This window comes from Elephas maximus, chromosome 4 (genome assembly GCF_024166365.1).
Source record: "Elephas maximus indicus isolate mEleMax1 chromosome 4, mEleMax1 primary haplotype, whole genome shotgun sequence".
Lineage (NCBI taxonomy): Eukaryota > Metazoa > Chordata > Mammalia > Proboscidea > Elephantidae > Elephas > Elephas maximus.
Window position 1 is genome coordinate 73,481,209 of NC_064822.1, and position 12,306 is coordinate 73,493,514.

The 12,306-nt window shown below is 39.5% G+C and overlaps 1 protein-coding gene across 1 annotated transcript; it reads right to left on the reverse strand.

Annotated features, from left to right (window-relative positions):
* Positions 1 to 321: 321 nt before the first annotated feature.
* Positions 322 to 4,043, reverse strand: MGP (matrix Gla protein). Its single transcript, XM_049882543.1, has 4 exons — positions 3,899 to 4,043; positions 2,347 to 2,379; positions 1,269 to 1,344; positions 322 to 693 (listed from the first exon to the last, which is right to left on the reverse strand). The coding sequence occupies exons 1-4, from the start codon at positions 3,957 to 3,959 to the stop codon at positions 555 to 557; spliced, it is 309 nt and encodes a 102-aa protein (XP_049738500.1). The 5' UTR covers positions 3,960 to 4,043; the 3' UTR covers positions 322 to 554.
* Between the last annotated feature and the right edge of the window lie 8,263 nt (positions 4,044 to 12,306).

The following is a 12,306-nucleotide window of genomic DNA, read 5'->3' on the forward strand; positions in this document are numbered from 1 at the left end:
TGGAATCCACAAGGAAGGAATTTAGGGGCTACTTAGAGTTTTTTTTTTTTTTTTTTTAGAGTTTAGGGGTAGAGAAATGATATGATTAGTCATCTATGATGCTTAAAAATCCCAGAAAGCATATAATAGGAAGAGATTATTCATTGATCCCAAGGTAGTGAGGGCCTGGAGCAGTGATGGCTATATGAGTGCCTTCTAAGATTCATGCTTCTACTCAACACTAGATACCCGATTAACAGAATCTCCTATACTGGGTTAGGTGGGCCGTGATTTGAATATCTCAGCATTTTCCCAGAAGAAATCAGACTTACAAAATAAAAGTATTCAATCAGAAGTTTATTATGTAATAATCACACATCTTAACCCCCTCTGCCCTCCACCACACTCCATTTTCCTTACGTATCAAATATTCTGGGGGCTGGGGTGAAACTGGACAAGAGAACATGTAGGAAACAAGCAATGTGTATACTTCTATATGTTTCAGTGATGCAAAGGCAAGGGCATAGTAAACCAGGCCCCAGGCCCCAGAATGAAGGAGGCCTTCTCCAATTTCATTAGGTTCCTCGGCGCTGCCTGAAAAAGCGATTATAGGCAGCATTGTATCCATAAAGCATGGCATAGCGTTCGCAAATCCCAAAGTCCTCACAGGCTTCCCGGTTAAGCTCATGAGCAGGCTTCCTGAGCTCTCGGACCCTAAGAAGTGGAAAAACAGAGAGGTCAAAATTAAGAAGCATAAAGAGAGAGGAGAAATAAGAAAATGTGAAAAAAAAAAGAATATGAAAATATTGAAGAGACCCCCCCCCCACCAAAATAAAACAAAACAAGCAAAAAAATATCAAGAGATATTTGAAGAACAAGGAACAGAGGCAGACCATGAGGGTTTTGTGTGTGTGTGTGTGTGTGTGTGTGTGCTTTTTTTTTCAATTGAACTTTAGATGAAGGTTTACAGAATAAACAAGTTTGTCATCAAACAGTTAGTACACACATTGTTGTATAACATTGATTAACAACTCCACAGCATGTCAACACTTTTTTTTTTAATGAAAATAGAAGCATTCTTTCTACCCTCATCTCCTTCTCTTGTCTAGTCTTTCACAAAATAGTTTTCCAGAAATTCAGTTATTTTCTGTATATTGTTTTTCAATTTTTTGATGTTAGGATACATTTAGAAATAATATATATGATGAAAAACCTATTTCTCACTCCATTCAGATCATGGATGCTACACTGGAGAAAAATTACTTCCCCCATCAAATTTCGTTCCCTACCTCTCCTGGGCTTTAGCTCTCCATCTCTCCTGTGGGGATATAAAGCTGTTAGCGTATCTCCTGTTTAAGAAGGGACCTTAAAACAGAAAATAAAGATACACAGTTTAAGGGAAACAGTAGCTGAAAAGGTTTCCATGACTGTTCTCTGACACAAATGTACTTGAAGGCTCATTTATTCATGCATCTCATAGAACCCAGAGATCTCTGAAAATCAAACAGTTTGCCATCAAGCCAATTCTGACTCATAGCGACCCTATAGGACAGAGTATAACTGCCCCATAGGGTTTCCAAGGAGTGCCTGGTGGATTTGAGCTGCCGGCCTCTTGATTAGCAGCCATAGCACATAACCACTACACCACCAGGGTTTCCCTGTGAAAATCAAAGGGGGGAGGATAAGGCAGATTTCATAAACTGCCTGATCAAAAGAAATCAATAACCCTCATATGGGTCTTAGGGACTTGTCACATGGGCCACAGCATTTTTTGTATCTTGTTTTGCTTCCAGGCAATCGTTTTGCCTTTCTTAATTTTGGTATTGCTACTTGGTGTTTCCTTAATGCCTTTGAGGAGAAATTCTGTCTGTCCCTAGCAATTGTAAAGCATAACTATAGATTGCCAGTGAATGAACAGTTTAAATATTGTAAAAAATAAAGTATGAGTTAAAAATGAGAGTGAGATGTTATTTTCATCTTTGCTTAGTCTCTGTAAGTGCAAATATTCAATAGCATTTGATATAATGTGGCCTACTAGCTGATTTGGCCTCCAATGCTGCATTTTGCCCTTTGTCATTACCTTGTTTTCCATCTCTGTGGTTGATAGGGTGTCAACTTAAAATTTCCAAAAGATTTTATGTATGTAGAATGCAGTATGCAGTTTAAATCTATCACACCACTATTGAGCTTAAACAATTGCTCATTTGGTGATTTTTATAATTATTGGATTTTTAAATTTACTTTAATTTTCCCGAAGAGGCCCTCTTTTTCCTCTTTGCCATGTGCCTTATCGTTTTGTCTGTATAAGAATAAGGGGAGATTCCTTAATGCATGAGATTTAAATATGGAAGACAAATATTCACTTACTAAGTTCATGGGATTCCAGGCTTTCATAAGATTCTGGAATTGAAAAAAAAAAAGATTCATTTTATTGTTACATATCGCACACTATGTTAGTCTAAATATGGGGAGGGAAGGAGAGGGAAGAGTCAAAAAAATGTGAGGAATGTATTTAGCAGTGTTGTTACCGCAAATTTCAGGAATTTAGGATTTACGAGTTGTTTTTCTAGCTCTGCCCTTGATAGGGAGGTCTCTACACTTTTGCTTATCAGATGTCAAAGGAGCTAATGGCCAGTCTCCGCTAAAATTTCCCAAGGGCTGTGAAGTCTTCAGACTAGTGAAAAAAGACAATTTAAGTGCTGCACAGAAGTCCCCAGTGAGGGAGAGAAGCTCTTTTGATTCAGCTGGGGGCTTCCTGAGAGCAGGGTCCAGGAGGAGGGTCCAAAAGACAGCCAGGTTTTCCAGGCAGGCTGGGCAGCTGCTCAGCTGGGCTTTACCAGGACGGGTTTCTAAGAGGTTCCAAAAGCCTCTTAAAAACCTGTGTTAAACTGGCAGCCACAGAAACCACTGGCTCCAGCTGAATGACTCACAGTGGGCACAGTGCCAGTTCAGAAAGCAAACCGAGACAATTTCAAAGCAGATGTTTTCTTCTATCACTCTTCTGAAGGCAGCAGGTAAATTTAAGAATAAGGGACTTAAACATTTGTAAGCCAGTGAATTTGCTTGAAAAGTTAAAAAAGGAGGTGAAGAAATCAATTTTTGTATCCCCTGAGACAGAAATTTTGTGAATAATTTGGAAATCAAGGAGTGTAAGACATACAGTTGTTAATATCATTTAGGCTTAAAAACAACTTAAATTTTTGAATTATTGAAGCATAAGGCCAAATTATTTAAATAATTTTGCTTCAGATTTTCTTTCGTAAGCTTCCAACAGACACAGATACTTAACAACACCTAGAAACAAGCAAATTTCGCCTTTTGGCAATAGAGATCATGCAATAATCTATTTTTCTCTGAAATTTGTTAAATGTAGAAGTTCAAATTAACTCATTCAACAAATGCATTAGGTTCATGAGCTTGTTCTGTCCCTAGAGAGGCTATACTTAACACTTCATATAAAAATGGATTTTCTTAATGGTAAGTAATTCAACCAATACCTTTAAACAATTTATACCAAAGTCAAAATGAACATCCTTAAAAATGTGAATGCAGGGGCTAGAAATTTGGACATCTTTCAGAAATATCTAAGTTCCCTAAAAATGAGAATACAGGGGCTGGGAATTTGGATGTCTTTCTGAAATATCTAAGTTCCCAGGTGTATATCCAATTACCCTGAGTGACTTACCGTTAAAAGAACTTGGTTTTTTAGTTGTATACAAGCATCTGGATATCAAGGATGTAAAAAGCCTTGATGGAAATATCAGTGTCCATGGGAACTGGGAACTGTAAAATTAATGATAATCTAAGGGTATAGCAGAGAAAGGGGAAAAAGGAGGAAAAGGGGGAGAAAAAACCAGAGTAAACTGAAGTTAGAGGTGGAAAAGAAATCTGAGAAACGGGAGGGAGAAACGTTTCTCACCGTAACACAAAATTGCCACTGTGAAGGCAGCCAGAATGGTGAGAAGGAGCAGGCTCTTCATGGTGTCTCTGTGGTGGTTGTCCTGTGGGCAGTCTCACTGTCCTGGCAGCGGTAGGGAGAGAGGTCCTACAGGCTGTTAGTAAAAGGCTGTGGAGCTTTTATAAGACGTGGAGCAGCTGGAAGGGGAGGAACTAGTGGGAGGGGGCCGGAGAAGGTGGGGGCTAGTTGGCACTAAGCTAGCACTGGGACTTTTCCCAAATAGTCATTCCTTCCAGATATTATCTACTCTGGGTGGGCGGTTTTCCCCCACTTCTGGATGTGATCTCTGCTGCAGCAGGATGCTGTCCTGGTACAGAAGTTGTGGGCACCCCGTGTTGGAGGCCAGACTTGGGCAAAAGTTCACAGAGAAGGGAGTTGCCACAAACTCGTGTTTGCCTTTCTAATTCCTTCTCTGATCTCCCCTCCAGGTTCTGGCTGAAGGCCTTACAGTTTGGGTCCACGGACAGAGCCGTAGTGTTTTACTTGTTCATCTGATGGGTGGATGAGAAATTCAAGGGGAGAAAGGGATTTTACATTTCACTTTCTATGCTGGTTAAAATTTAGACTCATCTTCCCAGTGGGGCTGAGATATAAATCCTGAGCCAATCAGGCATTCACCTGGTGATATGCACCCTTTGCATTTTCCCAAGGGCTCCTGAGGGTCAAGATGTCCAGTGACCCCCAGAATTCTGCTTCCTTGCCTGGCTCCCTTGTAACTTGCCCATCCAGTTTTGTGAAGTGAGTCCAAACCTGTGCCATTATGCTCTCTTAGGCTGGGTATCACTGTTCTAAAGTGCAGCAAAGATAAGAGGGCTCTAAGCTCTCATTTTCCAAGTGCAACGTTTTACAAATTAACTAATTCAACAGGTTTTAGTGAGTGGCAGATAAGATGAAAGGTACTATGCTAGGTGCCATGGGGAATCTAGAGACAAATAACACATGTCCCTAAGGAGGTAAATAATAGCTACTTACTATTGACTTGGAGCCCTGGTGGCTCAGTGGTTAAAGTGTTCGGCTGCTAACCAAAAGTTCAGTTGTTCCAATCCATCAGCCACTCGGCAGAAGTAAGACGTGGCAGTCTGCTTCAGTTAAGATTACAGCCTTGGAAACACTATGGAACAGTTCTACTCTGTGCTATAGGATTGCTATGAGTCAAAATTGACTGGATGGCAACAGGTTTGGTTTTGTTTTAGTTTACTCCTCACTTTTTTTTTTCACTTTGCTCTTTAGTGGTAACGTATCCTCAAACACACATTTTCACAAATATCCACTTCTACTATACCTTGATGAAGCACTTACTAATGAAGATCAAAGACCACAGCCTTCAGTATGGAGTGCACCTCAACATAAAGAAAACAAAAATCCTCACAACTGGACCAATGAGCAACATCATGACAAATGGAGAAAAGATTGAAGTCAAGGATTTCATCTTACTTGGATCCACAATCAACAGCCATGGAAGCAGCAGTCAAGAAATCAAAAGATGCATTGCATCGGGTAAATCTGCTGCAAAGTACCTATTTAAAGTGTAGAAGAGCAAAGATGTCAACTTGAAGACTAAGGTGCACCTGACCCAAGCCGTGGTATCTTCAATCACATCATATGCATGTGAAAGCTGGACAATGAATAAGGAAGATGGAAGAAGAATTGATACCTTCGAATTGTGGTGTTGGCAAAGAATATTGAGTATACCATGGACTGCCAAAAGAATGAGCAAATCTGTATTAGAAGAAGTGCAACCAGAATGCTCCTTAAAAGCAAGGATGGCTAGACTGTGTCTTACATACTTTGGACATGTTGTCAGGAGGGATCAGTCCCTGGAGAAGAACATCATGCTTAACAGAGTACAGGGTCAGTGGAAAAGAGGAAGACCCTCAACAAGGTGGGTTGACACAGTGGCTGCAACAACGAGCTCAAGCGTAACAATGATTGTAAGGATGGCTCAGGACCGGGCAGTGTTTCATTCTGTTGTGCATAGGGTCGCTATGAGTTGGAACCAACTTGACAGCACCTAACAACAACAACACTATACCTTGAATATCAGAAGTGCTATTTTTATAGTATTTCCGTTTGGTAGCTCTGATTACTTTGTAGAGAGAGGTCTTTTTGTTCTGCCTCTTAGACAATTAGAAAACCTTTTCTACCGGTTGCTGTGTCTCTGTTGGCTACGTACCCAAGAGTCTTCTCGGCAGGTAAATTGACTTGAGTCTCAGAGTGGCAGATTGCAGAAGAGCTATATTGGCATTGAGTTGGACCCCAACTCATGGCAACCCCATGTGTTACAGAGTAGAAGAGCTCCATAGGGTTTTCTTGGCTGTAAATCTTTGTGTTAGCAGATCACCAGACCTTTCTTCCATGGCACTGCTGGGTGGCTTCAAACTGCCAACCTTTCAGTTAGCAGTCAAGTGCAAACCATTTGTGCCACCCAGAGACCTTGACCCTTGGGCCAGAACAGCAAAAATGCTGGGGTGGTAGTGGGAAGTTGTACTTATCGATACTGATTTATTTCAAGGAGCAATGATGAACAAATAGGTAAGGCCTCATGCCTCATTCTTCTTACGTAATTGGGGTGGAATTTCCCTCACACATCCACCTTTTTGAAGAGATTTATGAATACTAAGGGATTCTCTGTTAAAGGAAATAGTTCAATTGTAATCTGAAAGATGAATGGGTTCTAAGGAACCAAAGAAATCCAGGGTTTCTCTCCAAATTTCTCATATTAAGAGCAAAATTCTTTGTGATAAATCTCACAGAAGACCTCATAAAGAAGACAATGTAAGCTCATCCGTGATAAATTCAACCATCACAATTTCTACCCACAATATTGGTAGTTGTTCTCCTCTTTAAATCACATCTCGCACTTAGTCTGATTTTCTGTGCCCTTTTTCCTGAATGTGTCATCCAGATCATTAGACCGACAATAAATCATTTAAAGTACAAAATCCAGTTTACTATGTTGCTTGGTTTTAGGGGAACAAGCTAGCTATGGGTAGGCATTTTATAGGTACTCAGTCACTAACCACCAATTAATGTGATAACAAACACGTTTATAATTAATACCCAATATGTTTCACCCTTACGGAAATCCTGGTGGCATAGTGGTTAAGTGCTATGGCTATTGACCAAGAGGTCGGCAGTTTGAATCTGCCAGGTGTTCCTTGGAAACTCTATGGGGCAGTTCTACTCTGTCCTATAGGGTAGCTATGAGTCAGAATAGATTTGATGGCAGTGGGTTTGGTTTTTGGTTTGGTTTATGTTTCACCCTTAAGATGTGTAGGTTATTGCCTCCTCCTCCCTTCCACCATCTCCAGAATTAAGGAGAATTCTGTTTTTTTCAGCTCCAAACATATGTGTTGTAACGTATATGAGCTTGGTCTTTCCCAGGCGAGTTCCAGATGTCTCCTCTACTTCCAAGTTCAAATGGTAGCTGTGCCCTTTCAGCCTTCTTATATCAGGATTGTTTGTTTTACAGTCTCTGAATCCAAACTTGAATATCTTATGCTCCTCTTTCCAACTTAAGGTTTACCTTGTTCCACAAGTAGTTTTTCTCCCTGTTTCCACTGGATTCCCTAAATTCTTCAGCATTTCTTCTTATCATCTTGATTTTTGTATGTCTAACACTTTCTGTATAGAGCTGTCTCTCACTGGTCCCTTGTCTTTCCTTTCTACTTCTCTCCACCTATTCCAGGGTTTACCCATGCCAAATCCCAATTTAAATATGGTTCATACAAAAATGATTAATGTGTGAGGACCCACAGCCCTCCTTTTTTTCTTGTCCCAGTTCACGTTTCCTCTCAAAGACAATTTTGCATGTGCCAACTTTAGTCATGTTAACAACAAGAGGACTTGGACTAACTCGTGAAGCAGGGTTAGGGCATTGCATTGAAAAGAGCCAAGACTGACTCACCTGAGAGAGGAGAGAAGAAAAGAATTGAGGCAGAAAAAGACAGACAGGAGAATGAGAAGAGCCTTGCAGATTTGGTTTTCCTGAAGAGTGTTAGATAGAGAGTGAGATGTAGAGAGAAAAACTTTGAGGCAGCTAGAGGATATAATATTTAAAAATCAGACATGGGAAAAGATGAATAAAAGAAGAGTAGCTTTGGGTTATGAGTAGGATTGTTTGAGATTCTAAAACATTGTTTGAGAATTGCCAGTAAATATTCAAACTGTTGCCAATTAATTCCAACTGCTAGTTTTTGTTTTCTTGACTGTGGCATCTTGTAAAGACCAGATCACATGAAGTTCCAAATTATATTTGGATTTTAAATAACTATGAAAGGTATTTATATAGTTTTCCCTCTTAAATAAAGTGTTATTAAAATGGATGTTGTGGGGGGAATATTTCAAGACACTCTCACAAGTGACAACAAAGATATGAGAAAGACAGTGATGTGATTGCCAACGTTTTCAGATTGTAGAGGTGTCTTCTCAAATGAGATACTTTGGCAGTGCGGTAACCCAGACAACAGAAGCCACAGAACAATACATGTTCCGCCTACCCTCAGGAAACAAATAGAAGTATGATCATGCCTTCTGGGTAAGAAGCAGCCTCACAGCTTCAGTCATTTTTTATTCATCTACCCAAGTCCCTGGGTGGTACAAACAGTTAGCATGCTTGACTGCTAACTGAAAGGCTAGAGGTTTGAGTGCCTCAGAAGAAAGGCCTAGTATCTACTTCTAAAAAATTAGCGATCAAAAACCCTATGAAGCTCAGTTCTACTCTGATGCACATAGAGTCACCATGAGTTGAAGGCAACTCATCGACAACTGGTTGTTATTGAGCATCTACTATATGTCAACTGAGGGCTGGAAATACAGTGGGAAAAAAAACAGATATGGGCTGTACACTTTTGAGTCTCATGTGTGCTCTTAGACCACAAATTTAATTAGTGGCTCTTTGTTTTACAATTTTGTTTAGGCAGCCGACTGGTCTTAGAGAAGACCAAGTGACACGCATTCTCGTTGGGCTGACATTTTCATTGGGCATTCAAGAACATTTCTGTTGCCAGAACAATGAGAAAAATGCCAATGTTGAGTCCAGAGAATTCTGAATTCAGAGAGAGTATGTAGGAGAGGAAAGTTTGGCCGAGCTGTGTGGGGAGAAGCTTCTTAGAAATGTATATCACTGGAGGATATACCTCAAGAGTTATCTCCTTCTTATAGTATTTCTGTGACAAAAGTAATGGCACAGTAATGATAAGGTAATGTATTTCCCCATCACTTCTACCTCCTCCTCTCTGTGCCCTTGCCTCTTTTCTAACTCTCTTGTAGACTGCGAGGCATTTGGTCTCTTTAAGGAATTTTCTTGGCTCCAGTTAGATTTTTTTTTCCTGATCCATGGTATTCAGCTCTATTTACAGAATGTTGGTTTTATGAGTTCATATTTATTATTTTACTGGCAGCTCTAAAACCCTTACCCTTTCCAGTAAAGGAAAAGGGCAAAGGAGAGAAGAGTTAGGAAGCAGCAGCCCTGAAGATAAAAACAGGAATCACTTTTTAGGGACATCAAAGGATAAGGAAACAAGAGACAGAAACCCAGCCAATTTCAAGGAAGCGTGCAACCTCTTAGTTCTGTTCTTTTAAGAGAAGCCCCTAGAATGGATTTTAAGTCTCAGATGTCTTAATTGACTTAGCTTCCTGGGCCCAGAAGTCCTCATTCCTTTTATTAATTTGTCTTAGCTAAACTAAATGAAATGTCAACACTCAGGCATGGGAAGATCATCTGGCAATTATAGGTGGAAACTTCTGGGGAAAGGTGGAGGCCTGGGCATTAAGTAAACTGAACTCCTGGTTCGTAACAGCTGTGATTTTTCTTTTCTTCAGGTACCAATAATTTCTTCCACCCTTTTCCATTTCATTAAAAGTTTTGATTTTTAAAATAAGGTAGTAAATATAAAAAAAATCACATAACTATCCAAGCAATGTTATTAATAAGTGCATGCTATATACTAAGTATGACAATAAGTACTTTTTATTCACCGTGTTATTTTCTTCTCACAATAAATCTGCAAACTGGGTATAATTACTCACATCTTATGGATGAGAAAATTGAGGCTCAAAGAGGTTAAATAGTTTATCTGAGGTCACAAAGCAACTAAATGTCATGGCAGGATTCAAGCACAGGGCTATTTGATTTCAAAGAATATGATTTTAACCCCTGATGTACCATGAAATATTCCCCAAGGTTCTAACACTTCCTTAAATAATGCTGTGAGTATATTTGCAGCAATCTGTGCGTCCCCAGTTTCAGAGCTAAAGATGAAACTATACAAAGATATATGTATTTGAAATGATAATTTCTTCAATGTCCTTTGAAGTAGGACAATAGGAACTAAGGATTTATGTATTATCATTTAAGCCCAGAAAGTTAAATGACTTATAAACTCAGAGAAAGGGATGAATTTACTATTGAAATCCAGGTTCTGCATTTCTCTGTCCAGTACTCTGCGAACTAAAGTTTCTGCCCAAACAAACTCCAATTCAAATATGTTGCTTTCCAAAGCCTTTCAGCTTCAGGAATCACCAAGTCTCATCCCAGTTGTCAAACAGTCATGCTTGTTGTCATCTGACACTAACTCTGTTTTGGTATATTGGGATACAGGCTCTCCAGTGTCTACACAGCCAGTTTCTACAGATACTTAACTCCAGGCAAAAAATGGAAATATAGGCTCAATTTACAAAATGCTCTTTCAGCTCAAAGCAAAATAGTGAGCAGGCTCTATGTCTTCTGTCTTGGCCTGGAGATGAAGTTAGGAAAGGCTGGCTGTTTATTCATCAGATTCTGGTTTCTTCTGGATGAGGATGTGCTGAAGATGAAGTCTGGGAAGATTTCTCCCACGGTACCATGACCTTAGCTGGAGAGGAAGGAGCCCTTTCAGAGCTATTCTACTGTCATCCCACACTGTACCACATCCTTGTTTCCTCCATTTATTATTCCAACATACCAAAATAAAAATACTTCTTTCTATATTCAGGAAATTTGCAACCTCAAGAAATGGAGCCAAGTGACTTGTAGGCACTGAAGGAAATATTGGTGACTTTCAGAAACAGGAGACTTGAGTAGGGCTGGTGAGGAGAACAGATATGAGAAGGTTGAAACGGCATCTGTCTGAGTGAGATGGAAGCAGAGCGGAGTTATGTTCAAAACTTGTGAAGACAGGAGGGGGAAGGAGAGGGTGATAGCTTTGTTCACCAAGTCACAGTACACAAGAATTTGAGAGCACAGTTACAAGTTGTAAGAAGTAATTTTATGGAAGATAAAAATAATATTTTAAGCAGTAGAGAGTGAAGGTATAAAGTTTATTACTATAAAGACAAGGTTAAGAAGATAATAAAATCAAAGGTCAAGAATAAGTAAGCATAATAATGATAACATTAGTTATTAAGAGAAGTTAAAAATAGTTGGGAATACTTTCTATTCTTTTAGAGGTGACTTGAGAGATGAAAACATGCTGTTCTTTGAAATCCTCTGGTCAGACGTAGATATCTGGATGGACCTTGTGTCTAATCCAAGAGTACTTCACTTAAGTAGAAATTTAAATCTTTTTTAAGTTGATTTTTTAACTTTAGGCAATAGATTGTTTGGAATAAAATCTGGTAGCTGCATGAATCAAGTTACCAAATTCCTTCTCTGAGCACCTCCCGGCTTCGTTCCATCTTGATATTGCTTCCATACTTTTGGTCCCTTCTCAAACAAACAATCATCATTTTAAGCTAGAAATTTGGGACTCTGAAGGCAGGATCTAAAAAAACTAATGGCCTTTCTGGCAGAGGCCTGTGGTCTTTGGAATAAAAAAGGCTGGATTTGAATTTTGGCTTTGCCACTTACACTTTGAGGGGCATTCAGCAAGTTGTTTGAACTCCTGAGCCTCGCATTTCCCACTGGTACAATTAGGGATTATAAAACCCAACTCACTGAACTGTTGGGTGGGTTAAATGAAACAATGCACTAGAGCCTTGTTTTGGCTGGCATGTGATATCATGGAGTATATACATACACAAAAGATGTTATTTTCAAAAAGATTGGTTTAACACCATTGGTTTAGTGCTACTTCGGTTTTTCCCAATAGCCAGGGAATAGCTCACTGGTGAAAACCAAAACAAAGAATGCAAAAAGTGGGCAGGATAGAATCAGCAATCTCTAATCCAATGAGGACTAAAGTGAGAGTTGGAAGAGCTCAGCTTAGTTCTGATGTTATCACTAAATTGCTGGGTGATTTTGAGAAAATCATTTAATTATCTACGTAAATGAAGGAATTGGGATAAAACCAGTTATTGTCAAGTTGATCCCAATTCACGGTGACCTCATGTATGTCAGAAGAGAACTGTGCTCCACAGGGTTTTCAGTGGCTGATTTTTCAGAACTAGGT